The sequence below is a fragment of the Mytilus edulis genome, chromosome 11 (assembly GCF_963676685.1).
Source record: "Mytilus edulis chromosome 11, xbMytEdul2.2, whole genome shotgun sequence".
NCBI classification, from domain to species: Eukaryota; Metazoa; Mollusca; class Bivalvia; order Mytilida; family Mytilidae; genus Mytilus; species Mytilus edulis.
The window spans coordinates 29,179,765-29,202,191 of NC_092354.1; the positions used below are offsets into that span (position 1 = coordinate 29,179,765).

General features: G+C 32.6%; 1 protein-coding gene across 1 annotated transcript; it reads left to right on the forward strand.

The window, feature by feature from the left end:
• Positions 1-322: 322 nt before the first annotated feature.
• Positions 323-6,794, forward strand: LOC139494146 (uncharacterized). The gene is made up of 5 exons (XM_071282322.1): positions 323-1,481; positions 2,355-2,638; positions 3,423-3,618; positions 4,420-4,751; positions 6,021-6,794. Exons 1-5 carry the CDS (start codon positions 668-670, stop codon positions 6,792-6,794), a joined length of 2,400 nt encoding a protein of 799 aa, XP_071138423.1. The 5' UTR covers positions 323-667.
• The last annotated feature ends 15,633 nt before the right edge of the window (positions 6,795-22,427 follow it).

The following is a 22,427-nucleotide window of genomic DNA, read 5'->3' on the forward strand; positions in this document are numbered from 1 at the left end:
TAACTTTAGTTTAAGTTACTGGATCTCTATGAAATTGAAATCAAGGTTTGAAACCACACAAGGAAGGTTTAAAGGTTTTGATTTAAAGTTCACACAGTTTAAGAACAAGGGGTCAAAGTAAGAAAAACTTGTATAATTTCTTGCACATGATAGCTTTATAGCAAAGTTAAAAATTTTCATCACATCTTCTCATGAACAACAACACAAGGATTTCTGGATTTAGTTTTAAGCTTAATTTTTATTATAAGTCATCTATTACTGTCACTCAACAACTTCCAGTAGATCATACGTTCACATGTTTTTTTTTTCTACATTTCAGGGTGATCATCATTCTGAGTTATTTGATATGGATCAATCTCAATCAACAATAGAAGATTTTGATTCTCAAGTGTCAAACTGGAGTGATGCCTTATGCAAGCCATCAATTGAAAGTTTAAATGAGGCTTTACAAATACTTGGAAAAGGATAAATCAGCCCTTTGAAAAGCCAGCTTAAAACTCCAATAGAGGATGCAAGCAGCAGGACAGTAAGGCTGTATAAAAGAAAAGCAGTTCAAGGTATTGATGCATTGATTGAATGTATAGCACCAGGCCAAAGCAGTAAGCTTTTCAAGCATATAACTTCACAAGTCAGTAACAATGAAGATACAGATAGTCAGCTGACTCAAATGATTGTAAAGCTTTATAACAGTTCAGATAAAAATAATGAAAAGTTACAGCTGCTCTCAATGATTGCAAATAAATACTCAAAAACACAACTGCAGAATTTGATACCTGGACTTACAGTATGGCGTATAGATCAAGCCAGAAGGCATTTTCAGTTTTATAGTAATGGGCCGGGCAGTTTCAGTGTAGATGCAAAAGAAAAACTGCACAGATTGAGAATGGATCCTGTTAAACTGGAACATGCTTTGGATTTTTTTTTTTATCATCAGTTTATACAGGTGTCATCATTTGGAATGAGAACAGTGAAACTAGAACAAGAGACTGTATCTATTCCACAAGTCATAAGAACCTCATGTAACTCTGAGTTAGTCAATATGTATACAACCATTTGCAAGGAGCAAGACTTCTCTCCACTGTCTTCTTCAACACTGTTCAAAATTTTATCTTCATGTTCAGCTGCCAAAAAGACAAACTTACGTGGACTTGATAATATTGCTGCAGATGGAAACACAGCATTTGACCTTTTGATTAATGTAACAAAAGAATTGGTAAACATGGAGGTATTAGACAGAGATGATTCAGATGAAATATTGTCAAAGCTAAAAAAAAGTAAAATCTACCTGAAAACAGACTATAAGCTCCATGTACAGAAGAATGATAGATGTGCTGATCACTGCATTAACTGGGCATTAAGTGATACAAAGGAGAAAGAGTATGCTGTAGAGTGTGACCACCTTCATGATCTAGTGTGTGACAGATGTAACCTGCTACCTGATGTCTTGCAAATGTTGATCGACAGAGTGAATAATACTTCAGGTAAGTGAAAAGTTAAAAAAGAGTTTCAAGTACACATGACTTACAATGAATTACTGTAATTCTGAAATGTGTTTACTACATTGCAAAAATGTGACCAGGTTATAATTGAAATAATTTAAAATCACAGTCTGATTTTTTTTTTAAATTAAACAGGATTTTTTTTCAATATCACAAAAATTAAAATAGAATTTTAATCTTAAATTACAAAATCTAAAAAATAAATGTACACAATAATTCCTGAATTTACAGTAACATCGATAGTACATTTACACACAAGGGGGAAAAAGTCACTATCACTGGTGTGGAGTGATTTACTGTGAATTATGGTGATTGCCAGTGGTCTGTGCTGATAAGTTAGATTAACATCTTCTTGACAATCAAAATGAAGTAAACATCAATCAGCAAAACTAAACAGCCTTATCCAATTTGACTGTCATGACTCTAAAGAAGTTATACTAGCTAAACCTAAACAAGAGACTTTTTGATACCGTAGATACTGGTAAATTTAACTAATTTATTCTCATAAATTTGCAAAAACAGTTCAATTGAGAAAACAAATGTCAGTCTGATTTAATTTATCATGTTTATGTACCAAAAAATATACGACCAAGCAATACAAATTTGTATTTATATACATTCAATGACATACATGTATGATGTATATATGTTTTTTTTTTAAAGATAACAATGAGATAAGCTGAAATATTATATATATTATTATAAGTTATAAAAGCATAAAAGCAAAATGAATATAAATATGTTGGACATATGACAGTGTATAAAAATGCTACTGGATTTAATGAAATATTTGGTGTGTGTGAAGCACATATCATATGTTAAATTTAATTTTATATATCTCTTATTGATCAACAGAGCTAACAAATGAAGAAAAAGAAGAACATTTAAGAGATTTGGAGGCATGTAGCTACAAAATAGAACTTTGGAAAGCCCATCTATTAAAAACTGTAAATCAAGATGAAGCTAGAACCAAAATATTTGATGATCTAAATGAAAACTCTGCTGTAATTGTAATAGACTGGGCTATGAAATTTCTACCGGCACTTCATAGAGAAAAGATGACAGACTTCTTTGGGCAGAAAGGACTTTCATGGCATGTTGCTGTGGCAATTTTCAAAGATTGTGATCAAAACTTGAAGGTATTATTTATACATGTACCTAATGTGATCTTTTTTTAGGAATTACTGTAATATTGTTTGTCTATGAAGAAATAACATTAAAAATGTGGTGCACACTAAATAACCCACATATTTTAAAGTGTGCACCCTTTTTTTATGTTATTTAGAATAGCTTTAAAAAAATTATACAGTCATTCCTGATAATTTTAGAGTTCTTAATTCTATTTAAACCAACTAAAGTCCTGAAAAACTGTTAATGACGTCCCAGTCACATGACATACTTATGTCGATGAGATGATAAACAAAACACTGTCAGCCAATCAGACATTACAACCAAAAATTAAACTATTTGTAAATGTGAAGTATTGTGAAGTATACATGTTCCACTGAATCAATACACTACTCCTTAAACTTTTGTAATTAAACACAAGTACTGTAAATTTAGAAATCCTGTGTTTGTTTTTATTTGCAATCCTTCAAAAACTGATAAACCCTACAGAATTATTTATTGCAATTACAGGAAATGCTTAAAAAAAGTAATTACGATCATTAAACGAATAAAGTGAACAAACAAAAGTTAGCTTATAGGAAGTGATCATAGGCATTCTACAAACATTTCAATTTGAATTTATATATCATCAGGGAACCATTCTATTAAACTAGTGGACAGCAAGATAATTTTATTACCATACAATCTTCAGTAGTTCTGGGAATACAACAATAAAATCATAATTTAATTTACAACCAGTCACATTCAAATATTTTATAATCAATAATAATTATAATTATGTTCAATTTTTTTCAGCATAACACGTTTGTCCATTGCTTTCACTCTGTGAAGCAGGATTGGTTCACAGTTGCATCAATAATGGAACACCTAATTTCTCATATGAAATCAGTCATACCGTCATTAAAGGAAGTGTCTGTTAGATCAGATAATGCTGGTTGCTACCATTGTGGTCACTTCTGGTTGTCATTGAATGGAATAAGTGAACGAACAGGTAAGTGTATTTAGGTGTTATTGAACAAAATTTGTATATATGAATTACATCTTACGGCTGTTCCAGATTCCAACAGATTTATCTGGAAATTAGGCACTGAATGAAATTAATTTTGTAAGTTAAAGTTTAATGATATGGGTAAAAGGGTTTTTTCCTGTTCTATCTAAGTCAATTAGCCTGGTCACTTCGCCATTTCAGAATCTAATGCATTATGGGTAATATATGAAAAACGTACACCACAATTTTGTGATTGGTTAAAAACGTTCTAAACAATTGAAATTCAACCAATGACGTAACGTTATTTTCATTTCAGTTTCTGAAAATACGACTTCAGTTATAAGATCTCTAACCACTTGGCTTCAACTTTATGAATGTGCATGTAGTTGCGTTGAAGATATTATAATGTACATTTTGTACTAATAACTAGTGTTAAAATAGGACTGTCACATGATCTTTATTTTATGGTTCATTGATTTTAAGGTTGAACTTTGTTGAGCTGAAATTATATATGACCTCAAAAACTAAGTAATTTTTATTCAGTATATTTGGGGGAAAATGAGAAAATAATGCAAACATTCTTTTTTTGTAAATACTTTCAAAAGAAAATAAGTAAAAAGGAGATTGTAAATGTTATTGCATTTTTTGTATGTTATATTTTTTGATTGAAATGATATTATTTAGATGTTCATGGCACATAATTATTTATACACCTGATAAATAACTAAAGGCCATTCCATGCTAAGCTCATATTTAACTGCAAGAATATGAGACATAAAATATATAAACCCTTTTATTTTTCAGGTGTTAGGATCAGTAGTTACAATTATAGTGAAAGACAGTCAGGAAAGTCATATTGTGATAGTAAGATAGCTCACATGAGGTGCAAGATGAGGACGTTTGTAGCTAGTGGTGGCAACATTCAAACTGCAAACGACATGAGAGCTGCAATTTGCAGTGGGAAGGCTGTCACAGGATGTCAGTTAGCTGTTGCAAAAATAGACACGTCAAACCATCAGATAAAGAGCCATAAATGGAAGGGTGTCAGCCAAATTAGTAACTTGAAGCTGCATGAAGATGGAAGCATAACTGTCTGGAAAGCCTATGACATTGGAACAGGAAAAAAAATATCAAATGTTAATATTTGTATATGTCCAAAATAAGTAGACACATATAATCATATACCTGTTTATATCATCATTTATCAGTTGTCTAAGATAAGTGAAACCAAACCAGATCATGGCCATATAAAAAAGAAGACGTGGTATAATTGCCAATGAGACAACTCTCCACAAGAGACCAAATGACACAGAAATTAACAACTATAGATTACTGTACAGCCTTCAACAAGGAGCAAAGCCCATACCGCATAATATGGATATATATATATATATATAAAATATGTAAAAGTCTTAACGATCATGACCTCAACAGTTTATTTATAATATTAATTGTTGATAGTTACCATGTACATGTAATTGTACAAATGTGAAGTATCAACATATTCATACTTCATATTTAGGTTTTACCCTTACCATTCTGTACATACAAGAATATCCAAAAATGAACTGATTCAACTTTAATTTGCCTCAACCATCATTACCATATGTTATGAATCTTATATAATTTTACTTATATTTTAAGAATACCAAACACAGATTAAATTCAAGATTGGATGTCACTTTTACTGTCGCTGTATATTTACAAACAAAGAGTCCAGTCAATCTAGCTTAAAATTGACCCTAACCTTGAAGTATATGCAACAGAAGATTTTTAAGTTGTAATCTTCAGCATTATTTAGAAAATCAACCAAAAACTTACAACAAAAGACTCATTTGTGCAGAGCTATCACCCTTTTCAATGTTAATTTCCATAAGAAAATAAAATTCAAATTTGAGTTTTCCTCAAGTTATGTTTTATGGGACTTTTTTATGCCCATCCAATGATAGTAGAGGGCGTTATGTTTTCTGGTTAGTGCATCCGTCTGTCCGTTTGTTCGTTAGTCTGTTCGTCTATTTGTGCGGCTTCAGGTTAAAGTTTTGGGTCACGGTAGTTTTTGGTGAAGTTGAAGTTCAATCAACTTGAAACTTAGTACACTTGTTCCCTATGATATGATCCTTCTAATTTTAATGCCAAATTAAGGTATTGACCCCAATTTCAAGGTCCACTGAACATATTAAATGATAGTGCAAGTGGGGCATCCGAGTACCATGGACACATTTTTGTTTGTGTTTATTTGGGACTTAATGCTATATTAGTAGATTAGAACTAAAACATTTTCTGTTGCAATTAGTTTGAGGTTCAAACTTAGTTTGACTGGACTGAAAGAAATCTGTTTCCCATGACACAATCTTTATGTATTTTAACTTCATTTACATATTAAATTACATTTATATTTGTTTTAGTTGCAGACATATTCCTGTGAGCAAAAGAGTACAGGAATCATCATTGAGGAGGATTTTTCTGGTTCCGAGAAAAGTGGAAACATCAAAACTAGCAGCAACACTATCCAAAATGACAATCAACCTGCAGATCTAGCTTCAAGTGATTCTCTATGTGAAGGAAATCCACAGGTAACAAATGAATCTTCGTACATGTTTAAGTGCCCAATAACAGGATGCACTAAAGTGTATATGAAGCACCATTCACTAGAAATTCATTTGTTACTTGGTAGGCATGAATTCAAGTTAGAAAGGAAATCCACATATGATGAAATTAAGATTCGTTGGATACAATTATGTAATGATGTATCCACAGATGTGAGAACAACCTCTGAGGGAGCATCTTCTAGAATTCAGTCCAGTCCGCTAACTATTTTGTCAAAGGGATGGGCCTTAAAGAAGGACAAGAAAGCTGTTAGATTTTCCTCTGACTTAAAGAGTTTACTTTCAGAAATGTATGAAAATGGAGAAAAAACAGGTGAAAAAGTAACAGCAAGTGATGCTGCTGTGAAAATTCGGCAGGCTAGGTTGCCAGATGGTACAAAAAGATTTCAGGTGAATGAATACCTTGATTCATCTCAAATAACATCATTTTTCTCAAGACTAACTGTAGCAGGAAAAAGAACAGAAACAAGAGCAGCTAAAGTTGTTGTAGACGTGGTAGATGATGAGGATTTAGAAGCTGTTTCAGCTGAAATTGAAAATCAGGAGATAAGAAACATTACTATGTCTGATTGAATGTAAAATTTTAAACAAATGTATGATGAAGTATTATTTATAGACAATATTTTTGAAAATGTGGTTTATTCATGTATTTCTCTTATGATGCTTATGGTTCTGCATCTTAATCTCCACTTTATTTTTCATTTATCTGTCTAATCACCAATATCTATTACTGATAGTATGGGTAGGATGTTTGTGAAATGTCACACAATTATTTACATAAGGTTGATGTGCATACAGATAAATGTATAACATTTCAATGAAATTTGTTAATTAATTTTTGATAAAATCAGGGTTTTTTTTAAACACTTTTTGTAAAGGAAAAATCCATAAGAATATAGGGGATGCTGCAGCAGTGTTGCATATTTGTTTGGGGCAATGTATTTTTTTTAAATAAGTCAGGGGCGTAACTATACCAAGATGGTGTGTACTCAACACAGGGGAAGTAGTCATTTAGCCAGGAGTTTGGAGTAAATGGTGCTAAATCCTGCATTATAACAATTTTCTTGGGCTTAAAAGTACCTCACAGAAATCTTTATTTCCATAGTAACCAGTCAAAGTTTTGAAAATGATTGAATTTGAAAAAAAAAAATATTTAGAGAAAAATAATTTCTAATGAGTAGTGGGTTTTGCTTGATACTAACTTTCAGAACGAGTCTCATTTTTTAAAATTTTTACCAAGCAAGGGAAACAATCACTTTAAATCTCAAAGGGTATGAATCGTCGAGCATTGTTTTTTTTTAAATGTCATATTTTATTTCATCAACTATTTTGAAATCTTCAGAAACGTTGTAAAGAGGCATTGCATATATATGTTTTAATTGTGGTCTGACGAATTGAGGACTCGAACATCTTAATTGCTTGCATCAGCAACGTAATCATCATGCTGATTCTGTAAATCATTACTTTATTACTTTAACATGTATAAGTAGCTTTATTCTTACTTGATTTACCATACATTTGTACTTTTATTTTTGTCAAATTTCTGATGTGTACTTAACTGGGTGTTGGCGTATGTGTTGCTACGAGCCTGTAAGTAAGTTTTGTTTATAATAAATCATCATTTTTGAAGGAACTATTTTTGTGCTATGGTGTTATTGAAAAAACGAGATATCAAATTAATTACTGTCAGAAATAGAAAGTTTTGATAATTGGGGTGTGGGTGCGAATTTGCCTTAAAATTTATTTCATTTGTTGTGAGAAAAAAAACATCCTTCTGGGGTACAACTACAAAATAAAATGAAATTCAGGTACTGTATGAAATGCTAGTATAAATTAAGTTAACATTTTTTGGGTCAATAATTATATTCTAGCTACCACTTTTATTTTCAATTTGTGCACATGCCCAAATACATTTACAAACGTATAGTGGTTTGATTCTTTTAAAGTAAACTTGATATTTATATTGAATATATCTGGAGTCATTTCTTGGTGTCATTTATAAAACCTGATTTAGTGATACATTGTACATGCATATGTATATGTTAATAGAATTTCATATTATAAAAGATCAAACTTGACTAAAGTTTTGTGTTGTTGATTTCTAGAAGTATAAGAGTAATATGTTTGAGACGCTGTAGTTTAGGTTCTTATAAAGTTCTAATGATTTTCCATGTCTATCTTAAGGAGAAAAATGGAAATTTTTTTAGACACACCCCGACCAGAGAGCAGAAAACAGCCTTATACCATTAATGTGTCTTCCAAAGCAGGTGAGAACACCCTGCTCATGAAAACTGTGTTTAGCAAGCACCCAAAACAACAATATATACTAGTTCAGCAAATTACACTAAACTCTGAAACATATGAATATGACTAATGAACCAATATCATTATAAAACACACAATAATAACAAAGGCTAGATATTACTCAGACCTGCAATAGGTGCAAAAATGTGGTGGGGTTAATCATGTGTTGTGAGATCTCAATCCTATACCTCTAGCATATGTGGAATAAACAAATACATCTATAGATCTACTTGCACAGTAAAACTTATTTAAAGAAGGTCAAGTCCAATGTGCAAATGGGTAATAGAAGAAACTAAACAAATGACAATGATAAACACCAATTATAATATGACGACCTATTATTGTCAACCAGTATATTCAAAGTATATCTTCATATAAAGCACAAGCCAAAATACACAAAACTAGCTGTTTCATGTCACTTATTTATCATGTTTTAAAATACTACATGTAGAAGATAATCTCAATAGTCAAAATCAAAACCCAGTTTTCATAGGCAAATATTCAGATACAATGTAGTTATTTATCTCTATATATTCTAATGCCAAATAAAACAAATCAGTCCATTTCAATTTATGTTTAATGGTAAATTTTCATAAAATGAAAATCCAGATAAATGATGTTATCAACTCCATGGCTAGGAAACAAGGTGACTTTATCCCCTTCGCTCAAAGTAAAATAATCGACTAGCGCTGTTTCAAATTGTCCTCATCCCCCTACCACCCCAAAATAAGATAGAAATTTACTCTCTTCTCTGTTAAGCTTTCCTGCAATACACAATGCTGTTACAAATTGACCCCTACCACAAAAAAAAAAAAAAAAAAAAAAATTTACCCCCCCCCCCTTTTTTCCAAAGATTTTTTTTTTTTAATTCTAAAATAGTGGGGAGAAAAATTGTATTTTTTCAATATGATGCTTTTACTCCAGGTTATCTGTGGATTATATATGTTTTAACTGGATAAAAACTGAAAAAATAAGGAAAAAAATACCAAATTTTAGCCAAAAGTGAAACGGAATGAGGAGCCATAAGACATGATTATCATTACTTTTTATTCTGTAATAATTCTAATCTTATTCTGGACCTTTAAAAAAAGTACACCTATTTCATTTCCACAGTTGCAAAAAAAAAATTCAGTCTTTTGAAAAAATCACATTTTTTTCATTTTTGAGCTTGTTGCTATGGTGCTGATTTCGTTGCTATGCAAATTGTTTTATCTTTTCTCATTATCATTAAATAATTTTATTTAAATAAATCATTGATACACTTCTTTTAAAAGGCTATTGGTACTTTACGGAACGGAACGGAACGGAACGGAACGGAAAGGAATTACATTTAAGGTATCCAAAGGGGGCATTTATCAAAATTTCGAAAAATCTTTAAAACAAAACAAACTTTAAAATTTCTGTGTTTTACGGTTTTCCATATACAAATAACACAAATGTATACTTAATCTCATCTTCAAAGGTGAAATGTGTAATAATGTATAACATCGGAAAATATTCTGTAGATGAATATGTCGGATTGTCCTGATAAATTATCATGAAATTAACGCATTTGCAAGTCATGCATTATGATATCTAGACTGACCTCACGTCGTCCTTGATTAGAGACAGTGATCAAAATGAATCTGATTTAAACTTTTTAATTTATTTTTCCGTTCCGTTCCGTTTCGTTCCGCAAAGTACCAATTGCTCTGAGGAATTGGTATTTAACGGAAAAAACGGAAACAGATATCTTTAATGTAATGATAAAAAAAATTGTCTGACACCTCTTTTTGCATGAGTGGTATGTGTTTTAGATAGCATTATCGACTTGATCAATAATAAAAAATTTAACACAAAGGCAGGTTACACAAAAAGTCTTTCTTCTTCCATCGGTAATTATATTTTAAAAAAGGGGCCTTCAACAGCCCGTTCCGACGATGATTAGAGACAGTGATCAAGTTGAATCTGATGTAAACTTTTTAATTTATTTTTCCGTTCCGTTCCGTTCCGCAAAGTACCAATTGCTCTGAGGAATTGGTATTTAACGGAAAAAAACGGAAACAGATATCTTTAATGTAATTAAAGCAGTATGATAAAAAAAAAATTGTCTGACACCTCTTTTTGCATGAGTGGTATGTGTTTAAGATAGCATTTTCGACTTTAATAAAAAAATTAACACAAAGGCAGGTTACACAAAAAGTCTTTCTCCTTCCATCGGTAATTATATTTTAAAAAAGAGGCCTTCAACAGCCCGTTCCGACGATGATTAGAGACAGTGATCAAGTTGAATCTGATGTAAACTTTTTAATTTATTTTTCCGTTCCGTTCCGTTCCGCAAAGTACCAATTGCTCTGAGGAATTGGTATTTAACGGAAAAAACGGAAACAGACATCTTTAATGTAATAAAAGCAGTATGATAAAAAAAATTGTCTGACACCTCTTTTTGCATTAGTGGTATGTGTTTTAGATAGCATTATCGACTTGATCAATAATAAAAAATTTAACACAAAGGCAGGTTACACAAAAAGTCTTTCTCCTTCCATCGGTAATTATATTTTAAAAAAGGGGCCTTCAACAGCCCGTTCCGACGATGATTAGAGACAGTGATCAAGTTGAATCTGATGTAAACTTTTTAATTTATTTTTCCGTTCCGTTCCGTTCCGCAAAGTACCAATTGCTCTGAGGAATTGGTATTTAACGGAAAAAACGGAAACAGACATCTTTAATGTAATTAAAGCAGTATGATAAAAAAAAATTGTCTGACACCTCTTTTTGCATGAGTGGTATGTGTTTTAGATAGCATTTTCGACTTGATCAATAATAAAAAATTTAACACAAAGGCAGGTTACACAAAAAGTCTTTCTCCTTCCATCGGTAATTATATTTTAAAAAAGAGGCCTTCAACAGCCCGTTCCGACGATGATTAGAGACAGTGATCAAGTTGAATCTGATGTAAACTTTTTAATTTATTTTTCCGTTCCGTTCCGTTCCGCAAAGTACCAATTGCTCTGAGGAATTGGTATTTAACGGAAAAAACGGAAACAGACATCTTTAATGTAATTAAAGCAGTATGATAAAAAAAATTGTCTGACACCTCTTTTTGCATGAGTGGCATGTGTTTTAGATAGCATTTTCGACTTGATCAATAATCAAAAATTTAACACAAAGGCAGGTTACACAAAAAGTCTTTCTCCTTCCATCGGTAATTATATTTTAAAAAAGAGGCCTTCAACAGCCCGTTCCAACGATGATTAGAGACAGTGATCAAGTTGAATCTGATGTAAACTTTTTAATTTATTTTTCCGTTCCGCAAAGTACCAATTGCTCTGAGGAATTGGTATTTAACGGAAAAAACGGAAACAGACATCTGTAATGTAATTAAAGCAGTATGATAAAAAAAAATTGTCTGACACCTCTTTTTGCATTAGTGGTATGTGTTTTAGATAGCATTTTCGACTTGATCAATAATAAAAAATTTAACACAAAGGCAGGTTACACAAAAAGTCTTTTTCCTTCCATCGGTAATTATATTTAAAAAAAGAGGCCTTCAACAGCCCGTTCCGACGATGATTAGAGACAGTGATCAAGTAGAATCTGATGTAAACTTTTTAATTTATTTTTCCGTTCCGTTCCGTTCCGCAAAGTACAAATTGCTCTGAGGAATTGGTATTTAACGGAAAAAACGGAAACAGACATCTTTAATGTAATTAAAGCAGTATGATAAAAAAAATTGTCTGACACCTCTTTTTGCATGAGTGGTATGTGTTTTAGATAGCATTTTCGACTTGATCAATAATAAAAAATTTAACACAAAGGCAGGTTACACAAAAAGTCTTTCTCCTTCCATCGGTAATTATATTTTAAAAAAGAGGCCTTCAACAGCCCGTTCCAACGATGATTAGAGACAGTGATCAAGTTGAATCTGATGTAAACTTTTTAATTTATTTTTCCGTTCCGTTCCGTTCCGCAAAGTACCAATTGCTCTGAGGAATTGGTATTTAACGGAAAAAACGGAAACAGACATCTGTAATGTAATTAAAGCAGTATGATAAAAAAAAATTGTCTGACACCTCTTTTTGCATTAGTGGTATGTGTTTTAGATAGCATTTTCGACTTGATCAATAATAAAAAATTTAACACAAAGGCAGGTTACACAAAAAGTCTTTCTCCTTCCATCGGTAATTATATTTTAAAAAAGGGGCCTTCAACAGCCCGTTCCGACGATGATTAGAGACAGTGATCCAGTTGAATCTGATTTAAACTTTTTAATTTATTTTTCCGTTCCGTTCCGTTCCGCAAAGTACCAATTGCTCTGAGGAATTGGTATTTAACGGAATCGAACGGAAACAGGCATCTGTAATGTAATAAAAGCAGTCTTGATAATATCAGTGCAAAGTTTTTAAAAATTACTTCTCATCTTATTTCAGTTACCTTATGTCAAATTTTTAATTCAAGCATTAAAAAATCAGTTTATCCATCATTATTCAAACTAGCTATAAAGTCATACCAGTTTTTGAAAATAAATGTTAAAAAATGATGTATTTAATTACAGACCAATTGCATTTTTACAATTAGTATCTAAAATACTTGAGAGACACGTAAACAATTATTTAATGAACTATACGGACACATATAATCTGTTGTATGTCCTGCAATCAGGTTTTCGTTCGAACCATTCCTGTCAAACTGCCATGACAACTTTGTTAGATAAATGGTTAAAAGCAATTGATAAAGGCGAATTAGTAGGAGCAGTATTTCTGGATCTTTGTAAAGCTTCTGATGTTCTTCATCATAAACTGCTTCTCCAGAAATTACAAAAATACAGATTTTCTTATTCTTCACTGCACTGGCTTACTTCATATCTAACTGATAGACAGCAGGTTGTATACATTTCAAATACTTTTTCAGGTGTATTAAAAGTAAAAACAGGTGTACCTCAAGGGTTCGTTTAAGGTCCCATATTATTCTTATTATTCATTAATTTTTTGCCTTTGTGTAATCTAAATCATAACAGTGATCTTTTGGCTGATGATAGTACTATTTTTGTTACTGGTAAAAACAAAAGTTGTATAGCCAGACACTAAATACTGTGTTAGAAAATATTTCTCATTGGTGTGATGAAAACAAAATGTTAATCAATGTATCCAAAACAAAGAAAATGTGTTTATGTTCAAAACACAAACTTTCTGTTATGTGTAATGAACCTTTTAATATCTTCGATCATTAATAATCAATATATTAATGAAAGTCAGCGTGAACAAGTCCTTGGTATTTTTGTGGACGCAACTCTGTCTTGGTCTGATCATATCAAATATGTTATTAAAAACTTTAAGGTAAATTCTTCCTTTAGCTCTACTAAAAAGGATCAAGAAATATTTAAATCATAATGCAAGAATTTTATTTTATAATGCATACATTCTTCCAAATTTTGACTACTGTTGTTCAATATGGGCAACTGTAACACATTTTTAATCGACAGTTTGCTTAAATTACAAAAAAAGGGAAGCTAGAATTATTTTAAATGAACACGATTTTCAAAAACCATCTGTTGAACTTTTTAAAGAATCTGGAATAATTCCAGTAAATACATGTAATAGAATATTATACCACAAGTCCTTATTAATGTATGAATAAAACAATGGATTGGTACCCCAATACTTGTCAATACAAATAGCAAACAATCATACAGTACTCGACTCTCATTTTCAGATAATTGTATTGTTCCAAAATCAAATACAGAATTATACAAACTTTTCTTTTAGTGGTCAAAAGGTGTGGAATTCACTATCCAAAGAAATCAAAAAAATGTATCGTCATTCAAGTATACTTACAAATCATTATATATTTTAACAATAAAACTCAAAACACTATCATGTAATCCGTTTTGTTCATGTATTTGTTTATGTAATTTAATATTTATACTATAATTCATCATTACATGTATTGCTAGATTGATTTGGTTTATATCAACCGTGCAAGGGCTTTTGTCAAGGTCGTTAAAAAAAAACCCGTAGTAGTAGATTATGTTTATTCATGTTGTTAATATTGTGTCTATAGAGAGCCTTATTGAAAATTGATTTAATGTTTTTTTTCGTAAATAAATATGTTGATTCTGAATAGAGAAAATAAATAATTTGGCCAGCAAAGGGAGAAAAAAATTTTTGACAGAGGATATTTACCATAAAAAATAATGTTAAATTTGAAAAAAAATAATTTGTCGCGCCACTTCCCAAAAATAAAAATAAAATGCGCGCATGCCTCCCCCTCTGCAAGTTAAATGGTCTGTCCCTAAAGATCATATAAAATGTGTCGATACGTTGCTTATAAGGATCTGAAAACGCTCAATTTTACTTTCTGTTTAAAGATCTTTTGAGGTTCTCTTAATTTGTCGGATTAATACACACTTTTAAAATTTGAAAGCTTAAATTTTTATTAGCTGATGTAAAAACTACCAGGACAGAAAGTAAAAAGGAGAGTTGTCAGATCCTTGTACGCAAACTTTTTAAGAGTAGACACGGGATTTGAATTTTGATTTAATTTGGTTTGAATATAAATAAAAATTTATGTGTTAATCTTCTTTGTTTATCCTACTATAAATTTCATGATTCTTCTTTTGGAAATAAATTCAATCAACGATGACAGAAGGAATTTTTTTTGTAAGAGTAGACACGGGATTTGAATTTTGATTTAATTTGGTTTGAATATAAATAAAAATGTATGTGTTAATCTTCTTTGTTTATCCTACTATAAATTTCATGATTCTTCTTTTGGAAATAAATTCAATCAACGATGACAGAAGGAATGTTCATGTAATATTATACTTGCCTGACGACGACAGAAGGAAACTGGAATCGCAGAGCCAATGCAGTGTAGTCTATATAAACATAGCAGACATAATGGGTATGTAATATCATTCAATTGTTATCATGTAGTTTGCTGTTATGATAACAGCAAACTACATGATAACAATTGAATGATAATACATCTCTCTTTCTCTCGCAAATGAAACTAATATAAAGAACCGTTCATCATTTTTGAAAAAGACTATGAACGAAAATCGATTTATTTATCTTCCCTTGGTGACAGATTGATTGGGAAATGAACCAGCGTAATATAATGGTAATCACAGAGAGTGACCAGCAAGCAATTTTTAATTGTAGCTTATTCAACGTTAAAACAATGTTCCACTATAAACGAATGTTACTTTATACAAATATAAGGACTTTGTTAGCTAAATCTACAAATTTTATTAGATATTATGATTTTTTATTGCAATAGATTAATATGCTATATCATGTAGTTAATACTTATGCATAGGTGACTTCGTTACCTTCCCCATCCTTGTAACTGCCCTTATTAAAAATAAAACGTGCAACTCAACTGTGGTTGTTATTACATGGTGTCAGATGTTTTGACGTATTACACGCCGGAATTTAAGTAACAATTCAATTAATCCTGTCAGCAGTAACGTCCGGAAGATATTTTAGAGAATATTATTGCACAATTTGTGTACAACAGGTGACATTGATCAGTAACAAGTATGGCAACCGGGTTTCAGTTCGAACACCCATCATTAAGGTAGATAGGGTGTCTTCCTCCATTTTGGATTTTGAAATACTAGAAAACAAGGTCTAGATCTTTGATGAAATGTGCAAATTTTTATAGGAGTAGGTAATTTATGTGTAAGAATTTTCATTATAATATAGAAAATGCAATGTTTGATCATATTTTTTATTGTATTTTACAAATATAAGAATTCCTATGTTTGATTATATTTTTTCCAACTTTGTCAAATAAGGGGAGGCAACTCAAATGCAAGGGCAGATAATTCAGATAGTGTTACTTTTACAATAGAATGTGTTAGGAATTTACCCATTTTTACATGTATCAAGAAAACGAGTCCGGTGACCCCATTTTTTCTTTTTCTTATCTGAAAGCATGATATAGGAGCTATCTTCTCATATTTTATCTCAAAATTCTATGGTATTGTTTGTGTTTATGGCGGAAAAATGGGTTTTCCATGCATAATCTATACAAAATCTTGACAATTTTGCACACCCTATAGTGTGAAAATAAGTCTGGTGACCCATTCGTTTTATTAATGTTTTTAAACAAGCAGGATATGAACTACATTTTGGCAAATTATTAAAAGATTCTATGGATTATAATTTAGACACCCCATCTACCTTAAATTGGGGTGCACCAGACGTGTACCAAGAATTTCAAAGATTCAAACAACATGTTGAGTTTACATTCAAGGGTCCCCTAGTTAAGGCAGAGCCTGCTGACCGCGCAGGTTGGTTAGGACTATGGATTGGACAACAAGGACGTGAAGTCTACAAAACTTTTGTGTGGCAAGAAAATGAGCAAGACAACCCCGACATAATTCTAGGAAAACTGGAAACATACATCCGCCCTAGGACAAATAAACGTGTAGCCAGATTTAAAGCATGTCAAAGGAAACAAACTGAAGGTGAGAACTTTGATAATTTTGTTAAAGACCTCAGATTATTATTGATGGACTGTGACTATGGAAACACCGAAGATATCTTGATAGATCTAGTAATCAGTGGCGTTAAACATTCAAAAGTTCAAGAGAGAATGCTTGACAAAGGCTTTTGACTATAGCAAAAGCTATTGAGATTGGGCAACAATTTGAACTATCACAAAAACTAACTCAAAATGATTCGTGGCGAAGAAATTCTACGCGTCAGTGAACACTCTTACGACAAAAAGAAAGATCACAAAGGTACAAAACAACAATACCGTAGACCGCCTGTAAACACTCAAAATAACAATAAACAAGATAAAAGAAGACAAGATACCTATCATCATGATCATCAGTCAAAATGTGGAAATTGTGGAACAACGCATGGAAACAACAGATGTCCAGTAAAAGGCACAACATGTAAATACTGCAAAAAGCCTGATCATTGGTTAAAAGTTTGTAGAAAGAGACTTAGAAAAATCAACATGATTCAAGAAGTAGATCAGAACAGTTGTGATAGTCAAGATAGTGGAGATGAATTTTTATACATATCAACCGTAAAAACTGAGACTTGGCGAAACTCAGAAGATAGATGGATTGTAGACGTTCACATCGGTGACAAGGCACTTCCGGTCAGAATTGACACCGGTGCAAAGTGTAGTATTATTTCCAAGAAATCACTCAATAAATTAGAATTAAAGAGTAAAATGTTTGAAATTATCGATTCAAAGAAAATTCTGAAATCGTACACAGGACACAAGATTCAACAGATCGGTAAAATAAGACTTCCGGTTATATTCAAGGATCGTGAAATTTATGAAACTTTTGAAATTGTCGATATGGAACAGGACTGATAAAAACATCTGGAACATTACCAGGTGAATATCGACTCACAGTAGCTGAAAATGCAAAGGGTGTAGTGCATGCACCGAGACGAATTCCTGCCGCTATTAAGGAAAAAGCGATAACTGAACTTAGAAACATGGAAGAAAACGGTTACATAACAAAAGTTGAAGAACCGACAGAGTGGGTCAGTTCCATGGTAGTCGCACTTAGAAAGGACAAAGTCAGAATTTGTATCGACCCGAAAGATCTGAACGAAGTGATTCAACGTGAAAACTATCCGTTAAAGACAATTGAAGACGTAATACCGTTGATACCAGATGCTAAAGTATTTTCGGTACTAGATGCTAAGTCTGGATTCCTACAAATTAAACTAGAAGAACCGTCTTCATATTTGACAACTTTCAATACTCCGATTGGCCGATATAGATGGTTACGCTTACCTTTCGGAATCAAGTCCGCACCAGAAATATACCAGCGTATTATGGATCAGATGCTCGAAGGCATAATAGGAGCTACCGCTATTATAGATGACATTCTTATTGCAGGCCGAAACATGGAAGAACATGACAAAATTCTGAAACAAGTGGTTGAACGTGCTACTAAACATAACTTACGTTTAAATTTTGATAAATGCTTTGTGAGAAAAGCTAAAGTTGCGTACATGGGCCATGTTATCACCGACAAAGGACTCCTACCGGATCCTGCTAAAATCCAGGCTGTAGTCGAAATGCCTGCTCCACAAAACAAGGAAGGTGTTCGTAGATTCTTAGGACTTGTTCAGTACCTTTCAAAGTTTATACCAAATCTGAGTCAAGTGGATGCTCCGTTGAGGACACTATTGAAATTTGATGTTTTATTCATATGGGAATACGAACAGGAAAAGAGCTTTCATGAATTGAAGCGTTTGTGAAGTACAACGCCAGTTCTTGCATTTTTCGATGTTAAGAAACCTGTTGAAATCAAGTGTGATGCTAGTCAAGAAGGGCTAGGCGCCGTTTTAATGCAAGAAGGCCGTGTTATTGCTTATGCATCTCGTTCCTTATCTGAGTCTGAAAAACGTTATGCACAGATTGAGAAGGAGATGCTCTCCATAGTGTTCAGTACGAAGAAGTTTCATTGTTATATTTTTGGGAAGAAAACTATCATACATAACGACCATAAACCGCTAGAACAAATTTTAAAAAGCCATTATTAGCAGCACCGCTTCGTATACAGAAAATGATGTTAAAATTACAATGGTACGACATTCAAGTGTGTTATCGGAAAGGAAAAGACATGAAAATATCCGACGCTTTATCGAGAGCATTTTTGTCCGTAGAAAACAATACTGAAGAAGGAGATATCGTCCAGGACATGATTTGCATGATATCAGTCAGCAAGGACAAATATTCCGAAATACAGGATGCAACGAAATCCGAATTGTTTGAACTTAATGAAATAATTCTTAAAGGATGGCCAGATCTTAAAGTCGAAACTTCGTTTGAAGTCCGAGAGTACTGGGATTCTCGTGATCAGTTATCTGTTCTTGATGGAATTATTTACAAGGGACTTAAAATTGTGATTCCGCCCAGTTTGCGTGACAACATGTTAAAACTCATACACAAATCTCATCTTGGCATGACAAAATGAGCGATATATTGAAAATTGTGCGCTTTGCGCGTCATATCAAAATCAGCAGCCAGCTGAACCGCTTAAACCTACTCCGACCCCGGATCTACCGTATATGTTAGTTGGATGTGACTTGTTTGACTTTCAGAGTAAAGCTTACATACTTACCGTGGATTATTATTCTAAGTACATTGATGTGTTACCGTTGAATTCAACTAATACTACAGCTATAGTTGAAGCGCTAAAATCCATATTTGCAACACATGGAATACCAACTACATTACGTTCAGATAATGGACCACAGTTTAGTTCGTCCGAGTTTAAGAAGTTCAGTAAGGAACTCGGAATTGACCACCAAACATCGAGTCCACATTTTCAAAGTGCAAATGGTGAAGCCGAAAGATCAATACAAACCGTTAAAAATCTCTGGAGAAAATCTGATGACAAACATTTGAGCCTATTAGATTACCGTACTACACCATTAGAAGGAATTGACTTGTCGCCTTCCCAACTTCTAATGGGTAGACGACCGAGAAATACTCTGCCTACGTCAAAAGAAGTGTTGAAGCCTAATATGAACAACTCAATGAATGTAAAAAGACACTTTGACCGCGAGAAAGAAAAGCAAAAGTTTTATTATGACAAACGCAGAGGAGTGAAAGAATTACCAACAATAAATGATAAATGTGCCGTGCGTATGACACCTTTACCCGGCTCGAAGGAATGGAAACCAGGAACTATTGTCAAGCACAGCGACAAACCGAGATCTTATATTGTGCAAAGGTCCGATTCAGAAAACAATCGCTTGTACAGGAGAAATCGTAAACACTTGCGTACTTCTACCGAAACAGCCTCCAAGGACATTAACCGTGAGACAACAAGTGACAATTTCGAATTAGACAATCTACCTAATAGAATCGAGACCGCCCCGAAAGAAGCAAATGACAATAAGCTAGATGTAAGTAAAGAACGCGACGAGGAAGTGATGCGCTCAGATGTGACAATGACTAAATCAGGAAGGCTTGTCCAGAAACCAGAGAAGCTTGATTTGTAAAATTTTGTGAATTAGACTTTTAAGCTTTCTCATATTAGCGTAGAACTTTATGAGCGAGTTTCATTTTTTTTTAGTTTTCATTAGAATAGACTTTAAAGTTGCTAGTTCCGAAATCCGAAATTTTCATATATTGACAATTCAATTTAATTCAATTTGTGAGTGCGATTAGAGACTTTTAAAATTCTTCAATTAGTTTCATTTGCGAGAGAAAGAGAGATGTAATATCATTCAATTGTTATCATGTAGTTTGCTGTTATCATGTAGTTAATACTTATGCATAGGTGACTTCGTTACCTTCCCCATCCTTTTTTTTAAGCAGCAGCCACAATTTCAATTAAGTACATAAGTGAACATTACATATGTGAAGAAACTACAAAAGAGGAAACGTACACAAGTGTTTACAGTGTCATTTGGGACACTTACTAAAGACTAAAGATTGTAACTGCCCTTATTAAAAATAAAACGTGCAACTCAACTGTGGTTGTTATTACAGAGTATGATTACAAATGAGACAACTTTTATCAAAAGACGAACTAATAAAGATGTATACCCCAATAAAACATCGTATGCCTAATGGCATTCAACAATGAACAAATCACATCCAATATAGTAAGTTATAAGAGACCCCTTTACTTGCACTCACTACTAAATGTAAACCAATAAAAAGCGAGAAAAACAGCGTTTCCGGTTTCTAGAAAAAAAAGCAATAAACAAATATAACACGCATAATTCAAAGCTGCCGATTTCGGATCTTGATCTATATAATGAGGCGCTGTTCAAGTCGCCGTGAGCGCTCTATCCCCTCAAGAGCAATGGTGTAATAGTACAACTTGTTTAGTTAAATTAAAATTCTGTTTAATATTAGATCGCCCATGTTAAGAGTTGTGTACATATATTTGAGGTGTTCAGAAACAGCAAAGATAATTGTTATCATTATAGAGAAGACTTTTTCACTATACAAATTTCTATTTAGTTGAGCACTCTTAAATAATTGTTAAAAGTTTGGCAAAAACAGATCCTCTCCTAAGAAACATTTTAACAAGAGAAACGTTTTAAATAGCTCTGATTTCTTATGTTAGCATGCTACAATAAATATAGATTACATGGATGTTTGCTGGGCGATATTCATGCATTGGTTTTATACATTTTAGTCATTTTGTTGGAAGATTTGTTATTTTCATCTAAAAAACTTAAAAAGTTTACATCAGATTTAACTTGATCACTGTCTCTAATCATCGTCGGGACGGGCTGTTGAAGGCCTCTTTTTTTAAATATAATTACCGATGGAAGGAGAAAGACTTTTTGTGTAACCTGCCTTTGTGTTAAATTTTTTATTATTGATCAAGTCGAACATGCTATCTAAAACACATACCACTCATGCAAAAAGAGGTGTCAGACAATTTTTTTTTATCATACTGCTTTAATTACATTAAATATGTCTGTTTCCGTTTTTTCCGTTAAATACCAATTCCTCAGAGCAATTGGTACTTTGCGGAACGGAACGGAACGGAAAAATAAATTAAAAAGTTTACATCAGATTCAACTGGATCACTGTCTCTAATCATCGTCGGAACGGGCTGTTGAAGGCCCCTTTTTTAAAATATGATTACCGATGGAAGGAGAAAGACTTTTTGTGTAACCTGCCTTTGTGTTAAATTTTTTATTATTGATCAAGTCGAAAATGCTATCTAAAACACATACCACTCATGCAAAAAGAGGTGTCAGACAATTTTTTTTATCATACTGCTTTAATTACATCATGTAAAGATGTCTGTTTCCGTTTTTTCCGTTAAATACCAATTCCTCAGAGCAATTGGTACTTTGCGGAACGGAACGGAACGGAAAAATAAATTAAAAAGTTTACACCAGATTCAACTTGATCACTGTCTCTAATCATCGTCGGAACGGGCTGTTGAAGGCCTCT

What these genes read in the sequence shown, in the direction of transcription:
- LOC139494146 (XM_071282322.1), top strand. Translation starts at nt 668, where the DNA reads ATGATTGTAAAGCTTTATAACAGTTCAGATAAAAATAATGAAAAGTTA. An exon ending in ATTGTGATCAAAACTTGAAG is followed by an intron (nt 2,639 to 3,422) that starts GTATTATTTATA and finishes AATTTTTTTCAG; the next exon opens with CATAACACGTTTGTCCATTG. An exon ending in TGGAATAAGTGAACGAACAG is followed by an intron (nt 3,619 to 4,419) that starts GTAAGTGTATTT and finishes TTTATTTTTCAG; the next exon opens with GTGTTAGGATCAGTAGTTAC.